This window comes from Arachis ipaensis, chromosome B6, assembly GCF_059453495.1.
Source record: "Arachis ipaensis isolate K30076 ecotype BB chromosome B6, ASM5945349v1, whole genome shotgun sequence".
Classification (NCBI taxonomy): Eukaryota; Viridiplantae; Streptophyta; class Magnoliopsida; order Fabales; family Fabaceae; genus Arachis; species Arachis ipaensis.
Window position 1 is genome coordinate 104,125,019 of NC_142441.1, and position 13,780 is coordinate 104,138,798.

Here is a 13,780-nt window from a genome sequence, read left to right on the forward strand (position 1 = left end):
TTAGGGATAAATATATAATTATATGAAAGCATTGGGTCAAAATTATAATTAAAAAAAGTGTTGAGTCTAATTAAAAATTTAGCAAATATTAGGGATAAAAGTAAAACTATGATAATTAATAATAAGATAAGGACAAAGAATTTAGGGACAAGATAATACTTTATGTTAAAAAGGGGATAAAATCGACATTAGCAAAATTTTTAAGAGTAATGCCAATTTTATATTTTTTTTTTAGCATAAAGTGTTCTCCGGCTTCTAGATTCTTTATTTTTATCTTATTAATTATTGTAATTTCACTTTTACTCTTAATTTTTGCTAAAGTGTTTAATTAGATTCGACACTTTTTTTTAATTATAATTTTGACTCAATTCTTTCATGTAATTATATATTTACCCTTAAGACTTCTACATTCATGTTTTTAGATCTAATTCTTGTTATTTATATTTTTACCCTCTTAGTATTTTAATTTACCTAAGTGTCACGTTTGGTGCATCATACTTTTTTCCTAAAGTTATACTTTTGTGTTTTTGATCTCTTTTGACCCCTTTTTTTTTACACATCTTTTACTCTTTTTCATAATCATCTTTCTTAAAATTTTATATTGACTTATATTAACTTTTGGTGTCTTTTATGAAATAAAATTTCAATCCCAAGTGCATCACATATTCGGTCATCATTCATACATTAGGCATAAATATAATTTTCACATAAAGCATACATTGCATTCACAAAGAGGCAATTCATCACTTAATCAAAACTTCATACAAGCATACATATTATAGTTTTTTCAAGAGAAAATATAAGCATCACTTTCAATTTTCAAACATAGAGATTAAACAACTATTCCTAATTCTTATCTTTTTTTTTTTTTATTTATTTACTCTCTTGAACACGTTAAACACTAAGAATTTCCTAGATAAGGACAATTTGTTAATTAATTGAATTGAGGTGGTTACGACCAAAACTTAGAAGAATGAAGAGGATGAATTGCAATCATCTTGAGCTTAAATTTGAGGTCTCCTATGCATGCTCTTTGTGGCTCCTAGTAATGGCTAGCTAGATCAAAAAGAGAGCAACATGGTCTCTTATGGAGGGCTTCTCAAAACCGAAAAAGGAAGAAAAAATTAGGGATATTCTTGCACTTATCTTGCTGAATTTTTTGGATGAAGGATAAGAAAAGAGTGGAGAAATGAACTAGAAAGCTTGATTCTTGAAGAAATGGAAAAGTACTCCTTAAACCAGTGATGTAGAATTTGTATGAAACAAAGCTAACTCACTCTCTTTTCCTCACTAACGCTTGCTTTGGTTTAATAGAAAACAGAAAGAAAGAAAATGCAACGAAAGAAAATGGACAGAAAACTTTATTTTCCGTGGTTTGGATGCGAATGGAAATTAGAAGGAAAGGGAAAATAGTGGCGTGGGACCCACATCTAACTTTTCCTTCCAAAGTTGCGAAGAAAATTAATGACCACTCTACAATGAAAGTAAAATGACAAATTTACCCATACTGTTAACATCGAAGAAAAACTCCTAATGTAAGCTATCTGTTTCTGAAACTTGGAGAGACTTCTCTTCTCCACCGCATCTCATCGTTGTACTCAGACAGTGCTATCGCGACTTCATTTTCATTCTCCACAAGCCACGGCAGTTTCGTCATCATCGTGGCAGCTCCTTCTCCTCTTCATCCTTACAAATTTAAGCCAAAGGTGAGTTCTTTTTTGTTTGATTTTGTACTTTTTTCAAAAACAAACTGGGAAAATAATCATGCAAATAGTATGTGCTCTTTTTTTTTTCAACTGAGATCCTCTTGCTTTGGTTTCTTGTTGTTGTTCCTCAAATCTACCGTTTTATGCATGCTTGCTTGCTAGGGTTTGGCCTGTGAAATCTGGATACTCTATAGAGTTCGACAGTAGAGGGTGCTGCTGCCTAGTGTCTGGCTTGTGTGTTGGTGATCCCCGTTTAGGTATTGTTGTTCTATTCAAAAGCTGAATTAATATATATGATATTGTGAATTATTTTCTTTATTGATTTCTGCATGTTTGATTTCGTAATTTTATTTTTTATTTCTTCTCCTCTTTTTAATTGATTTGATTTCTTCATTACCTGCTTCATTTGCAACCAATTGTAGTGATTAACTGAACTAATATTATAGTTATAGTTTATTCAAAAGTCCAAAACTTTCTAAATGGTAAAAAAAATCATAAATTAAAAAAAATTTTGATGACCCAAAGACATAAAATATGATTAAAATTGAATACACCCAGTCCCAAATTTCCCATCATGAAAGAGCAAAAAAAAACTGTAATAACAAGGGAAAAAAGGTCACTTCTTTTAACCAAATAGTGGAAAAAAAATAAATTAGCTGAAAGTGAAAGTGGTTGAACTGAAAGTGAAAAACTTTGTTTATAGAATGCTTAGATTTTGTTAGGATTTTTTATTTTATTTCATTTGTGAATAAGATCACTTTTAGTTTCAAGTTCAAGTTCATAGGTTCAAGCTTTGTGTTCGAACTTCAAAGAGAAGGTACTAACTTAAGAGTACCTACATGGAAGTACATATCATCCTTTATCTTTAAACATTGTTTGTAAATTGTTATTTATTATTTGAGTTTTTAGTTTTGTTTTAGGTTAAGAATTTTTAAATTGAAACGAGGCAAATGAAATAATTAATGAATTATAGGATAAACCAGTAAATAATTAAAGATTAAAAATTTAATACTAAAAACATTTATTGTGTGAAAGTATGTTCATTTTTTCAACTGGTTAGATCTTATCTTTATGATTGTTTTATTTTAAATTTTTGTATTAAAATAACATGAAAAAAAGCGACCATTACTATAGGTACAAAATATTTGGACATTCCTCTCTTTAGGATCTTTGATAGAAATTAAAAAAAATTAATGGACATAGAGCATAGCACATACATGCTTAAACCTTATATTTATTTTGAATGTCATCATGAGTATTTTAGTTTATCTCTCTTTTTATGATGAAATTCAAATTATACAAAAGTTCTTTAAATTAAATGGCTTTTTTTACTTGTCTCTGGCTAGAATGTGTTATTAATTGTCGATGGTTTAGTTGTTACTAATTTCTAAATAGCTAAGCAAAATAGTGTGCTTGTTTCATTGGTGTACTTAAAAAGCGTTTGTTCAACGTATCTTGAACCCATTCTTTCAGAAATTATACTAAATCCTGTGTTGGTTAACTTATTTTTTACCGTATAAATTAATAAGTGTTGTTGGTAGCTAAGTCCACTTAATTTTGTTGATAAATCAATGCATTAATTAATATGCCATGTGCTTTACAGTGTGTTTATTATTTATGGCAGAGAGCTTTGGCATTGAGTTTTCCATTTAGGCGTTGGAGATAAGTGTCTCATAAAGGTATGTTTATATTGCGTAAGGTGAAACCATATTTTCTCGGCATTTAGTTTCGTTTTATTTTTCCTTCAACAAATGAATTGTTAGAATGTGACAAGATATGTTACTTTCTGTTTATTTTTACTATCGATCTGTCCATTCTAAACATTATATTTTCATAGATGGATAACGAAAATATCGAAGATGCTAATTTAGAAGATAGAACGAACGTCATACATGACTTAGAAATTCAAGTACATCAAGTCACTTCTACTGACGTATATCAACCTGAACCAATACAAATCTTAACTCGTGTTAATGAAGAGTTAGAAAAGAGACAAAATATTTGTGTCACATCTCTTACATGTGTTATGGTGCATGCATTGTGTACTTTGGAATTATTATCACGATATAGACCTAGGCAAATTAATGACGAAAACTTGGAAAGAGAAAACAGGCGTGCTCAGTTAATGATACAGTTATTGAAATCTGACAAATGTCGAGATGTCATACGTATGAGCCCTGAAGCATTTCAACTATTGTGTCAAAAGTTAAGAGGAACTGGTAGAGTAAAGGATTCAACTCGATCTACGGTTGAAGAGCAAGTAGCTAAATTCCTACATATTATAGGGCACAATGTAAAAACTAGGACCATGTCTTTCTTCTTTCACCGCTCAGGGGAGACAATTAGTCGCCACTTTCACAACGTCCTACATGCTATTCTATCATTAGAGGAAGACTTCTTCAAGCAACTGTCTAGTGAGGATGTTCCTTATGAAATATTTCATAATAGTCGATTCTATCCATTTTTCAAGGTACTAAATCTTTTGATTTACTTGGTGAATTTTATGTAATTGTCAACGAAATAATTATGAAATTGTTATGTTAATATGTCCATATACTTTCTAAAAAAGGACTGCATTGGAGCCATAGATGGTACTCATAGTCGTGTGAAGGTACCAAGGATGGAAGCCCCTCGTTTTCGCGGAAAAAAAGATCACCCCACACAAAATGTGTTAGCTGCCTGCGGGTTTGATATGAAATTCACATATGTGTTGTCTGGTTGGGAAGGAACCGCCTCTGACTCGAGAATTTTAAAAGATGCTCTAAGTAGGGAATATCCACTTCGAATCCCCGAAGGTCTGTAATAGTGTAATTTATAAAATTGTCTCCATAAATTCAAATTCATAGAGACAGTATGTCATACTTTAATTTGTGTATATAACTGTTGTAGGAAAATTTTATCTAGGCGATGCTGGATTTATGCTAAAGCCTGGGGTACTTACACCATATAGAGGTGTTCGGTATCACCTAAAAGAGTATTCAGTACGTGAGCCCCAAAATCCGAAAGAACTATTCAACCATCACCATTCTTCATTACGAAATGTCATCGAAAGATGTTTCGGAGTTCTAAAGAAAAGATTCCCAATTATAGCTGGTGACACTGAACCTTATTATTCGTTTAAAACTATGAGAGACATTTTTTTGGCATGTTGTATATTGCATAACTTTTTGATGGGTGTCGATGTTGATCAATCTATAATTGAGGCGGTTGACCGAGAATTGCTACAAGAACGCAACATAGATAGATCACAATCAAATCAACAACGTGATGAGGAATATAGATATACAGCAATGCTACGAGATAATATTGCAGCTGAAATGTGGAATGTGTATCAAACTTTATAAGTGATTATGTGATTATATGTTTCCTTTATATGAATATGTAAATATCTGTATTTTACAGTCAGAATTATTTAATTAGATTTTTTTTAGGGATTTTTTTACAGGTTAAGTAATGCCAAATAAAGGAAACAAAACAACAGAAGCTAATCAACCTTCTAAAGACAACTTAAGATGGTCTGATGAGATGGATGAAGTTCTGTTGAATGCATTAGCAGAAGAAGCATTGAAAGGTAATAGACACGATGGCTCGTGGACAACTGAAGCATATGCTAATATTGTGAAGTCTTTGAACTTAGCAATAGGCCCACACATAACAAAGAACCACATTAAGAATAGAATGAAGACGTTGAAAGATCATTTTGCTGAGGCATATGACTTATTTCATCATTTAAGTGGATTTGCATGGAATCCTGTTACTAGAAAGTTTGAAGCTGAAGAAGAAGTGTGGCAAGACTTTATTAAGGTATCTTATACTTTTTTATTACTTATACGAATGACCAAGTTAGTCACAATAACTTTAACATTTCTTTATGCAGGAGAAACCACATGCAGAAAAATGGAAGTAAATGCAAATTAAGCATTATGATACTTTGAAGGAGTTGTTCGGAGCTGATAGAGCTACCGGTAAAGGGGCTGCTACTTCACGAGAAAGACTTCAACAACTTGATAGAGATCACATTGATTTGAATGACTCATTTGAAAACACTGGATTTTCTGACATAGATGTTAATATGGGACATGATACCCCAACATTTTCTGCTAATTTAGATTCACCAAGTGCTCCTCATAGTCAACCAAATCAATTAGGTGGGACTTCAACGTCAAGAGGAACAAAGCGTAAGTCTCCTATGAATGATTTTTTGGAGGCACGATATGAGAAAGTTGCTTTGGGAATTACTACCATGGCCGATGCTGTCAAAGAGGGTAGTTATCTATCTAGCAAGCTACATGACGTAGCTCAGAGGCAGGTTGAATCAGCTGAGAGACAAGCTTCCGTGGCTGAGAGGCAAGTTTCGGTTGCCAAAAAATAAGTGTCATTAATTGAAAGACAAGTTGCAATTGCTGAAAAAGGGTTAGCTATTATGCAACAAAGTAGGCCTCGCTTTTATAGCAAATCAGATGTATGGGATATGTTGACTGAATTGGGTCTGATTGGTTCAGCTCGAATGCAGTGTTATCAGTTTTTATGTGAAAATGAGCAGAAAAAGCGCCAAATTTTTGGGATCCCACTTGAAATGCGATTGGATGCTCTTTTTCATTTCATGACAGCTGCTGGTGTTCGCTTAGGAGATATGGTACTTCCATAAAACGTTAACCGTTAGAGGTATAACTTTTATATGCATTTAATTTCTGATTAATATCAGGTTATTGCTTTCATTAATTGATTATGTGTTTCTGAGTGCCATCTACTATGGGTATATCTTGATGTATTTAAAGAAGAAATCATTTTCTGTTTTATTTATGTTAACCATGGTAGAAAATCACGTTATTTATATATACTTTGAGATTGATTGGTTGTTTAGATAGAAAGACATCAATAAAATAGATTATCATCATCAATTCTGATCTTTGAATTAATTGGTCTTTGTTGTATATGCTCGTGCAGGAATCATAATACTTGAAAATGTTTGGGAACAACAAGTACACTGCTTAGTACAAGTAGCTATCGATCATGTGTTAATATTTTTGACTCGGAGAAACTTTATTTTTTTGAAGTAGGTGGGTGCAGATAGCTCAAGCTATGTAGAATTGATTTCTTGGAAGTAGGCGATGACGCTGACCATGAAGAATTACCCTTTTGAAAAGTGTTGTCTGGTGATAAAATAGTACTCTCTAGGAGTTCTTTTGGTTATTACTTTTTTGGGCTTTTGTTATATGTTTATAAAAATTGTATATGATTTTTGGTCGTACGTACTTGGAAAGAAATACTACCCACTTTTGATAATATTTTATTTTGTAAATACAATTTAGTGAAACTTTTTTTTAAATATGCTTAAGGAGATTAATGATATAAGGTATGAGTAGTTTTTATTATTCTTTTACAGGATTATTTATTTATATATTTTTAAAAAGAACAAACTATATTTTTATTTATGACATTAAAAGATAATAGAAAAGAATGAATTTAAAAAAATATTATTGTTAATGAAGATAACACATGAAGATTTTGAAATATAATTTAGATAATTTTTTATTAAAAAAATAATTTAAATTCATTGGTATATTATAATTTATATATAACATAAAGAAGGATATTAATGTAATTTCACTTGGTTATGATTTTCTCTCTTTTTACTTTTCCTTTCATCCAAACACAAGAAAATTTTTCTTCTATTTTCTTTCCATCCATTTTCTCTTCATCCAAACAACATAAAAGAAAATTAACTTTTTCTTTTATTTTCTTTCCTTCCATTTTCTTTCCTTTCATTTTCCATCTTCTATCCAAACAAAGTGTAAAGCTTCAGCCTCTTCCTCTCTTTTTCTCTATTTTCTTTCTTCTCTCACTTACTAATTTTGTTTAATATGATATGAGGTGAAAATTAAGAAAGGTGAAAAAAGAGAACGTATGACTTATTGAAATTAGAGAAGAGATAAGATAGAATTTAATTATCCTAGTAATCACTTAATAGTGAGCATTCTTATCTCTTATTAACCTTGGTTATTTTTCTAAGGTAAAAAAATTAATTAATGGGAATGTTAGAGAAAGAGGGGGGAGTTCAGCAATGAAGAGAGAGAGAGAGAGAATTAGGTTTAGGTTTATCTTGAGGGAGTTTCATCACATGGTATAAAATATTAGGTAGAAAAGAGTTATTCATGAGAATAGAGAATAAGAATGAGTGATTGAAAATTGTCCTTAGAAAGAGAATTACCAAGGTAGTAATTTTCTACTCACAAGTTTTACGATTTTTCATAAAACTAATTAATTATGGTTTGACTAAGACCGGTATTAATTATGATCCTAATTTTAGAATATTTCTAGAATATTTTAAAGAGGGTAACAGATAAAAGTATCTGTGAAGTTAGAATTTTTATTTTATTTATAATTTTTGAATTTTTAAATTTTTTTTTGCCGAAAAACGAGTTTTTACAATATTTGTGGTGAGCAACGTATATTCTTATTATTTGTTCCCATTACAATACAAGTTTTTTGAGTAAAGATACAAATAGTAGAGACTATGGGTGTTGTAAAGGTGTTAAGATGTGACCTTGACTGAATGGTTATAGCAATCTAATATTATCTTATGTTTAGATAACCAATTTAATTCAAGTATGATTTTCAACCCAATAAGATGCAATACCACAAGATCGTTAGTAAAGTTTTACTGAATTTAACTATGTATGTTATATTTTGTTTTGGCATCATCATGTCTTCTTTTGAAGTTGTATGACTCTCAACTCTTATATATGCTTTAAGCATATATGGAATTACCTAACAATGAATGACTATTTCTGTGTTATTTATTCAATTATCTTGTATTACTCTTCAATTATTAACTTAGTAAGACTTTTTCTTGCATATAAGTAGGTCAACACTAAAAAAGCAACATCCCATTTCATTTCATTTGCACAAATTTTTAATCCATCATATTGCCAACTTAGGCAAATACAAAATACAAGTTTGAATTCATAACATATACCATTTAGAACTTGCCAATTATAACTCCAACTACAAATAACATTATCAAGAAAAAAAAAATATTTAAGAAACTTATTGTTGCTCACTCCTTTTTTTTTGTACCCACTATTTTTGAATTTCAATTCCAACTCGAATAATTTTTCTTCCAACTCCTTATATTTGTCGCTGCCACATAATTTTGATTTTGAATTTTTCTTTGAACACCAAAATGAGCAGCACTACTAGAATTTTCAAATACAGAGACAACATATTCATCAAGCCATGAATAGAAATTGAAGTGATCTTTTTCAGTCTACAATAATAAATATACAACATTAACATTGATTTCATTATCATTTAATGAAAATTTAAACACAAATTTCACAATATCATAAAATATGAGCAATGAAAGAACAACCAATGAGTTATAGCTCAAATGACATAGTCTCCCCATACTCAACTAAGAGGTCGCAGGTTCGAGTCTCCCTATCTTTGATATTTGCCAATGAGTTATAGCTCAAATGACATAGTCTCCCCATACTCAATTAAGAGGTTGCGGGTTCGAGTCTCCTATCTTTGATAAAAAAAAATGAAAGAACAACCAATTTCAATTGCCAACACTCCCAGCAAAACTCAACGTTTCCACTCCAACTTTGGTTGTCGCCTCCATTTCCTTTGGCTTGACCCTTGCTCATTTTTAAGGGTTTCACAGACTGATCACTCACTCGAACAATGGCTCACGAAGAAGAACAAGTTCTTAATAAAGAGAACTATTAGCAAATGCTTTCGTTTTGTTTTAATTTTTTGTACCTTGCGGTTCCTGACGATTTCGGGTTGCCAATGAAGCACTTAACAGACACATCATCAACTTAACAAATCACGTAAGCAAATTATGTTAGCCCTCAATGCGAGACATGATAGAAAGGTTGCTTTGTTTCACGAAGCTCAGGAATAGGGGATGATTTGAGCTCTTTTTTCGTCAGGAGGCGCTTTGTCCTTCGAGGTAATAGTTAGGGGCCGAGTTGGGTATGTTTTAACAGATTTGGAGGTGAGCGTAGAAATAATTAAATCATATTCTAATTCAGATAAATATAATCCAATTTTAACTATGTTATTATAGAAAATGAAAAAATGTGTATTACTCAAATAAAAAAGTATAGCCAAAGAAATTCTCTTTATAACACACTTTAAATCAAGTCGCCCTAATAAGCAAAAAAAGCACTCCCATAGTAAGAGAAAAGAAACCCTGAGGTCATATGTGGAACTATCTTGAGTATGTAATTTTTTTTTTACGGTATCTCTTAGCCCAGCAGGTTAAGGAATGATTTGTCACGGATCGAAGTTCCATTTAAGGGTTTGTCACTGGCTAATAGGTTGTTGCATGCACAGGGTGAGATTCCAACCCCCGACACTTGTTTAAATGGACTAGTGACCTAATCACTAGTCCAATCCAAATTGGTTGAGTATGTAATTTTTTATTGATTGTAGTGTTGCCCAAACATGTTAATTTTTCAACAAAAATTTGCCAAACAAAAGTGGACAACAAATTTTTGGTCTAAGGATGATTTTCATGTAAAGATAAATTAGAATGGATCGCATAGTAGATAACCAAATTAGACCATTTGGTGAAGGATTCTGATAGTGTTTGTGAGTCCATAATAACAAACATAGATGAGCATGTAGATTATACAAATTAGAGGAATAGTTGTTAGGCAGTTATGCCCAATTGACAATTATTGGTTATGCTTAGCTACTGTATATATACCATAATTGTAACTGCACACATTGGCTTGATTCAATAACATTCCACACTCTTCTCCCTCTCTCTCTCTCTCTCTCTCTCTGATTCTTCCCTTGTCTCTCGCTGAAGCTCTGCATCAGATACAAGATCTAATACCTTTCATGGTATCAGAGCTTGCGATCTGAAAATCATGGCTTCTACTGCACAATCGAACACTTTCACAGGAGTACCAATTTCAATGAAGCTCGATGAAAACAACTTCTTACAATGGAAGGATCAAGTCGAATCAACAATTGAAGGAAACGAGCTCCTTGATCATCTCACTGGTAAGAACATTCCAACGATGTATCTTGCTGGTTCTAAATCTATCAATCCTGAGTATACGCGATGGAAGAGACATGATGCACTATTGAAGTCCTGGTTGCTTGCATCCATGACCAAACCGTTTACAACAAGAATGGTTGGGTGTGTGTTCACGTATCAAGTTTGGAAGCGACTAGAAGCTCATTTTTCTTCTCACGTTAAGGCAAAAGTGATGCAGTTCAAGAACAGACTCAGTTTGATCAAGATCTCTAGTTCGGTGAGCGAGTATTTGCTGGAGATAAAAAGCACAGTTGATGCGCTAATCTCGGATGGTGAACAGGTAAAAGATGATGATCATGTGAATGCTATTTTGCATGGTTTATCTGAAGAATTTGTGCCTCTAATCACATCAATTGTAACAAGACCTGGAGGAATCACGGTTCCAGAATTGGAAGCAGTACTATTATCTCATGAAAGCATGCTAGAGAGATACAGAAAGCCTGAGCAATTTATACAAGCAAATTTGGCCTATCACGACAGCAGAGGAGGCAATAGAGGGCATTTCAGAGGAGTGTTTAGAGGTTTAAGAGGCAAGTATGGTGGCAGAACAACGCGAGGAGGCTACGGTCGAGGCTATGGTGAAAACATAAATTATGATAGAAACTATGGTGAAATCAGAAGTTATGATACAAGGCAAGGAAGTGGATATGAAGGAAATAGAGGCCAGTATGCTGAATCCAGAAATTATGACGCAAGGCAAGGAAGAGGATATGAAGGCAATAGAGGCCAATCCTCAAGACCTCAGTGTCAACTCTGTAGCAAAAGAGGTCACACTGCAGTTCATTGCTGGTACAGATATGATGAGGTAGACAATGCCAAATCTGCCTCTCAAGAAAATATAGCTCCAAGAGCCAACTTAAGCAATGTTCTAGCTAATTCACCACCTATTCAAGATCAAAACTGGTATCCTGATTCTGGAGCCACTCATCACATGACATATGATGCAAGAAATTTGATTGATCAGGCAGATTATGCAGGTCATGAGCGAGTCATAATTGGGGATGGTACAGGTTTGCATATCAATCTTGTTGGAAATGCATTAATTAAAACTGATTTGAGTTGCAAGAAACTATTATTGCAGAAACTTTTACATGTTCCAGATATCACCAAGAACCTCATAGTGTCTATAAGTTCTGCTGTGAAAATAATGTTTACTTTGAATTTCATCATGATAGTTGTTGTGTTAAATCACAGGAAATTAGAGAAGTTGTTCTCAAGGGATTTGTTGATAACGGTCTATACGGCTTTCTCAATTTCAACCTTGCAAATACTCAAAGTAGTGCTGAAGCAGCTGCTGCATTCTTTACAAATATTGAACCAGCCAATAATTTCTTGTTGTGGCATGCTCGTTTAGGCCATTGATGCGCATAAACGTGTTATGCTACGATTTAGGAAATTGCACGATCGGCAAAATTCCTTCCGGCAAGTGCACCGGTTATCTTCGTCAAGTAAAAACTCACAATAGAGTGAGGTCGAATCCCACAAGGATTGGTTGAGTGAGCAATTCGGATTAGAAGTGTGTTCTAGTTGAGCGGAATCAAGATTTGAGATGAGAATTGCGGAATGTAAAATTGGCGGGAAAAGTAAATGACAAGAAAATTAAATGGCTGAATCTTAAATTGCATGAATTAAAGAGCAGAATGTAAATTGCTGAAATTAAAAGGGAATGGGGATGATTGCAAGAATTGAATTGCAGAATGTAAAGAGAAAGTGGAAATCAGAAATGGGGAATTCATTGGGTTTAGGAGATATTGAAATCTCCGAATCAAAACATGTATATCTCTTCCTCAACCAATGCATTCATTGAATTTTGCTTGGCAATCTTATATGATTGGATCCCAATTCCTTGGCTCACCAATGCTCTCTAAAAACAAACAAATTCCCAATCCCTTGGTTTAAATGTTCATAAGAAGAGATGATGCTTGATCACTGATTATACCACACAATTTCATGAACCACAATTTGGTAGGATTACATGTCACAATATCCATCCAAACCCCAATCCAATCCACTGTGAGAAAGCTTCTCTAGCATGAATCCTCCATTCCTTTCCCAAGGCTCCGAAGGATTCCAAGTATGAGTAGTTTCTTTCCCAAGACAACTACTCAATGGAATTAGATCGAGAAGCTTTCTAACAAAATTCAAGAGAAAAGATTGAAGAAGAAGATAAACTATTATTGATTCATTGAATTACAATAGAGCTCCCTAACCCAATGAAAGGGGTTTAGTGAGTCATAGCTCTGAATTCAATTACAAAACTAAAAGAAAATGATTTCCAGTTCTCTCCCCCTCAGGGGCTGGATTCCCCTTCAATCCCCCTCTGTCAAATGTAGAAACTAAGGCCTTTAAATAGGCTCCCTAAATTACAAAATGAAAATGAAATTCAAAGCAAATTACAATCAAATGAAAATAAACTATTCTAGATGATTCTTGTGGCCTTGATTTGGTGTTGTTGATGGGCCTTGCTTGCTTGAAGGGTAGAGTGACATAATTGATCCAAAAAGGATAATGATCCATTAAACTACACTCAAACGTTGCACCCCCTTTCTTGAGTCGTCACTTTGTTCTCTTGTCAACCTTGCCAATTTGATGCCAAATATAGACTATTATACCTCGTTGGAAAGCTATAGATGTCAGCTTTCTAACGCAACTGGAAGCACCTCAATTGGATCTCTATAGCTCAAGTTATGCTTGATTGAAGGTGACAAGGTTGCTGGTTGGTTCTACAGCGTTTAAGCCAACGTTTAAGTCACTTAAACGTGCTCGAAAATGCCAATTTTGGGAGCTCAGTTGCATTGTCTACCCCATACTTCTATATATCGTTGGAAAGCTCTGGATGTCTACTTTCCAATGCAACTGGAAGCGCATCATTTGGAGTTCTACAACTCGAGTTATACTCCATGGAAGGTGAAGAGGTCAGCTGGCCTGATTGCATGTTGGTACTATGCTCTTCTATGCACATTACGGGGCTGTTTTCTCCCTCAATTTTTAGTATCCACCATGCATGCCATAT

At 33.3% G+C, this 13,780-nt stretch overlaps 1 protein-coding gene and 1 pseudogene across 1 annotated transcript; both read left to right on the forward strand.

The window, feature by feature from the left end:
* The first annotated feature begins 5,159 nt into the window (after positions 1-5,159).
* On the forward strand, positions 5,160-5,613 carry LOC148562134 (L10-interacting MYB domain-containing protein-like). The gene is made up of 2 exons (XM_088489643.1): positions 5,160-5,510; positions 5,584-5,613. Exons 1-2 carry the CDS (start codon positions 5,160-5,162, stop codon positions 5,611-5,613), a joined length of 381 nt encoding a protein of 126 aa, XP_088345769.1.
* On the forward strand, positions 5,614-6,354 carry LOC148562135 (uncharacterized; annotated as a pseudogene).
* The last annotated feature ends 7,426 nt before the right edge of the window (positions 6,355-13,780 follow it).

Excerpts from the sequence above, each read along its gene's own strand:
- LOC148562134 (XM_088489643.1), top strand. The coding sequence starts at position 5,160 with ATGCCAAATAAAGGAAACAAAACAACAGAAGCTAATCAACCTTCTAAA. Across the intron at positions 5,511-5,583 it reads TGTGGCAAGACTTTATTAAG|GAGAAACCACATGCAGAAAA; the intron begins GTATCTTATACT and ends TTCTTTATGCAG.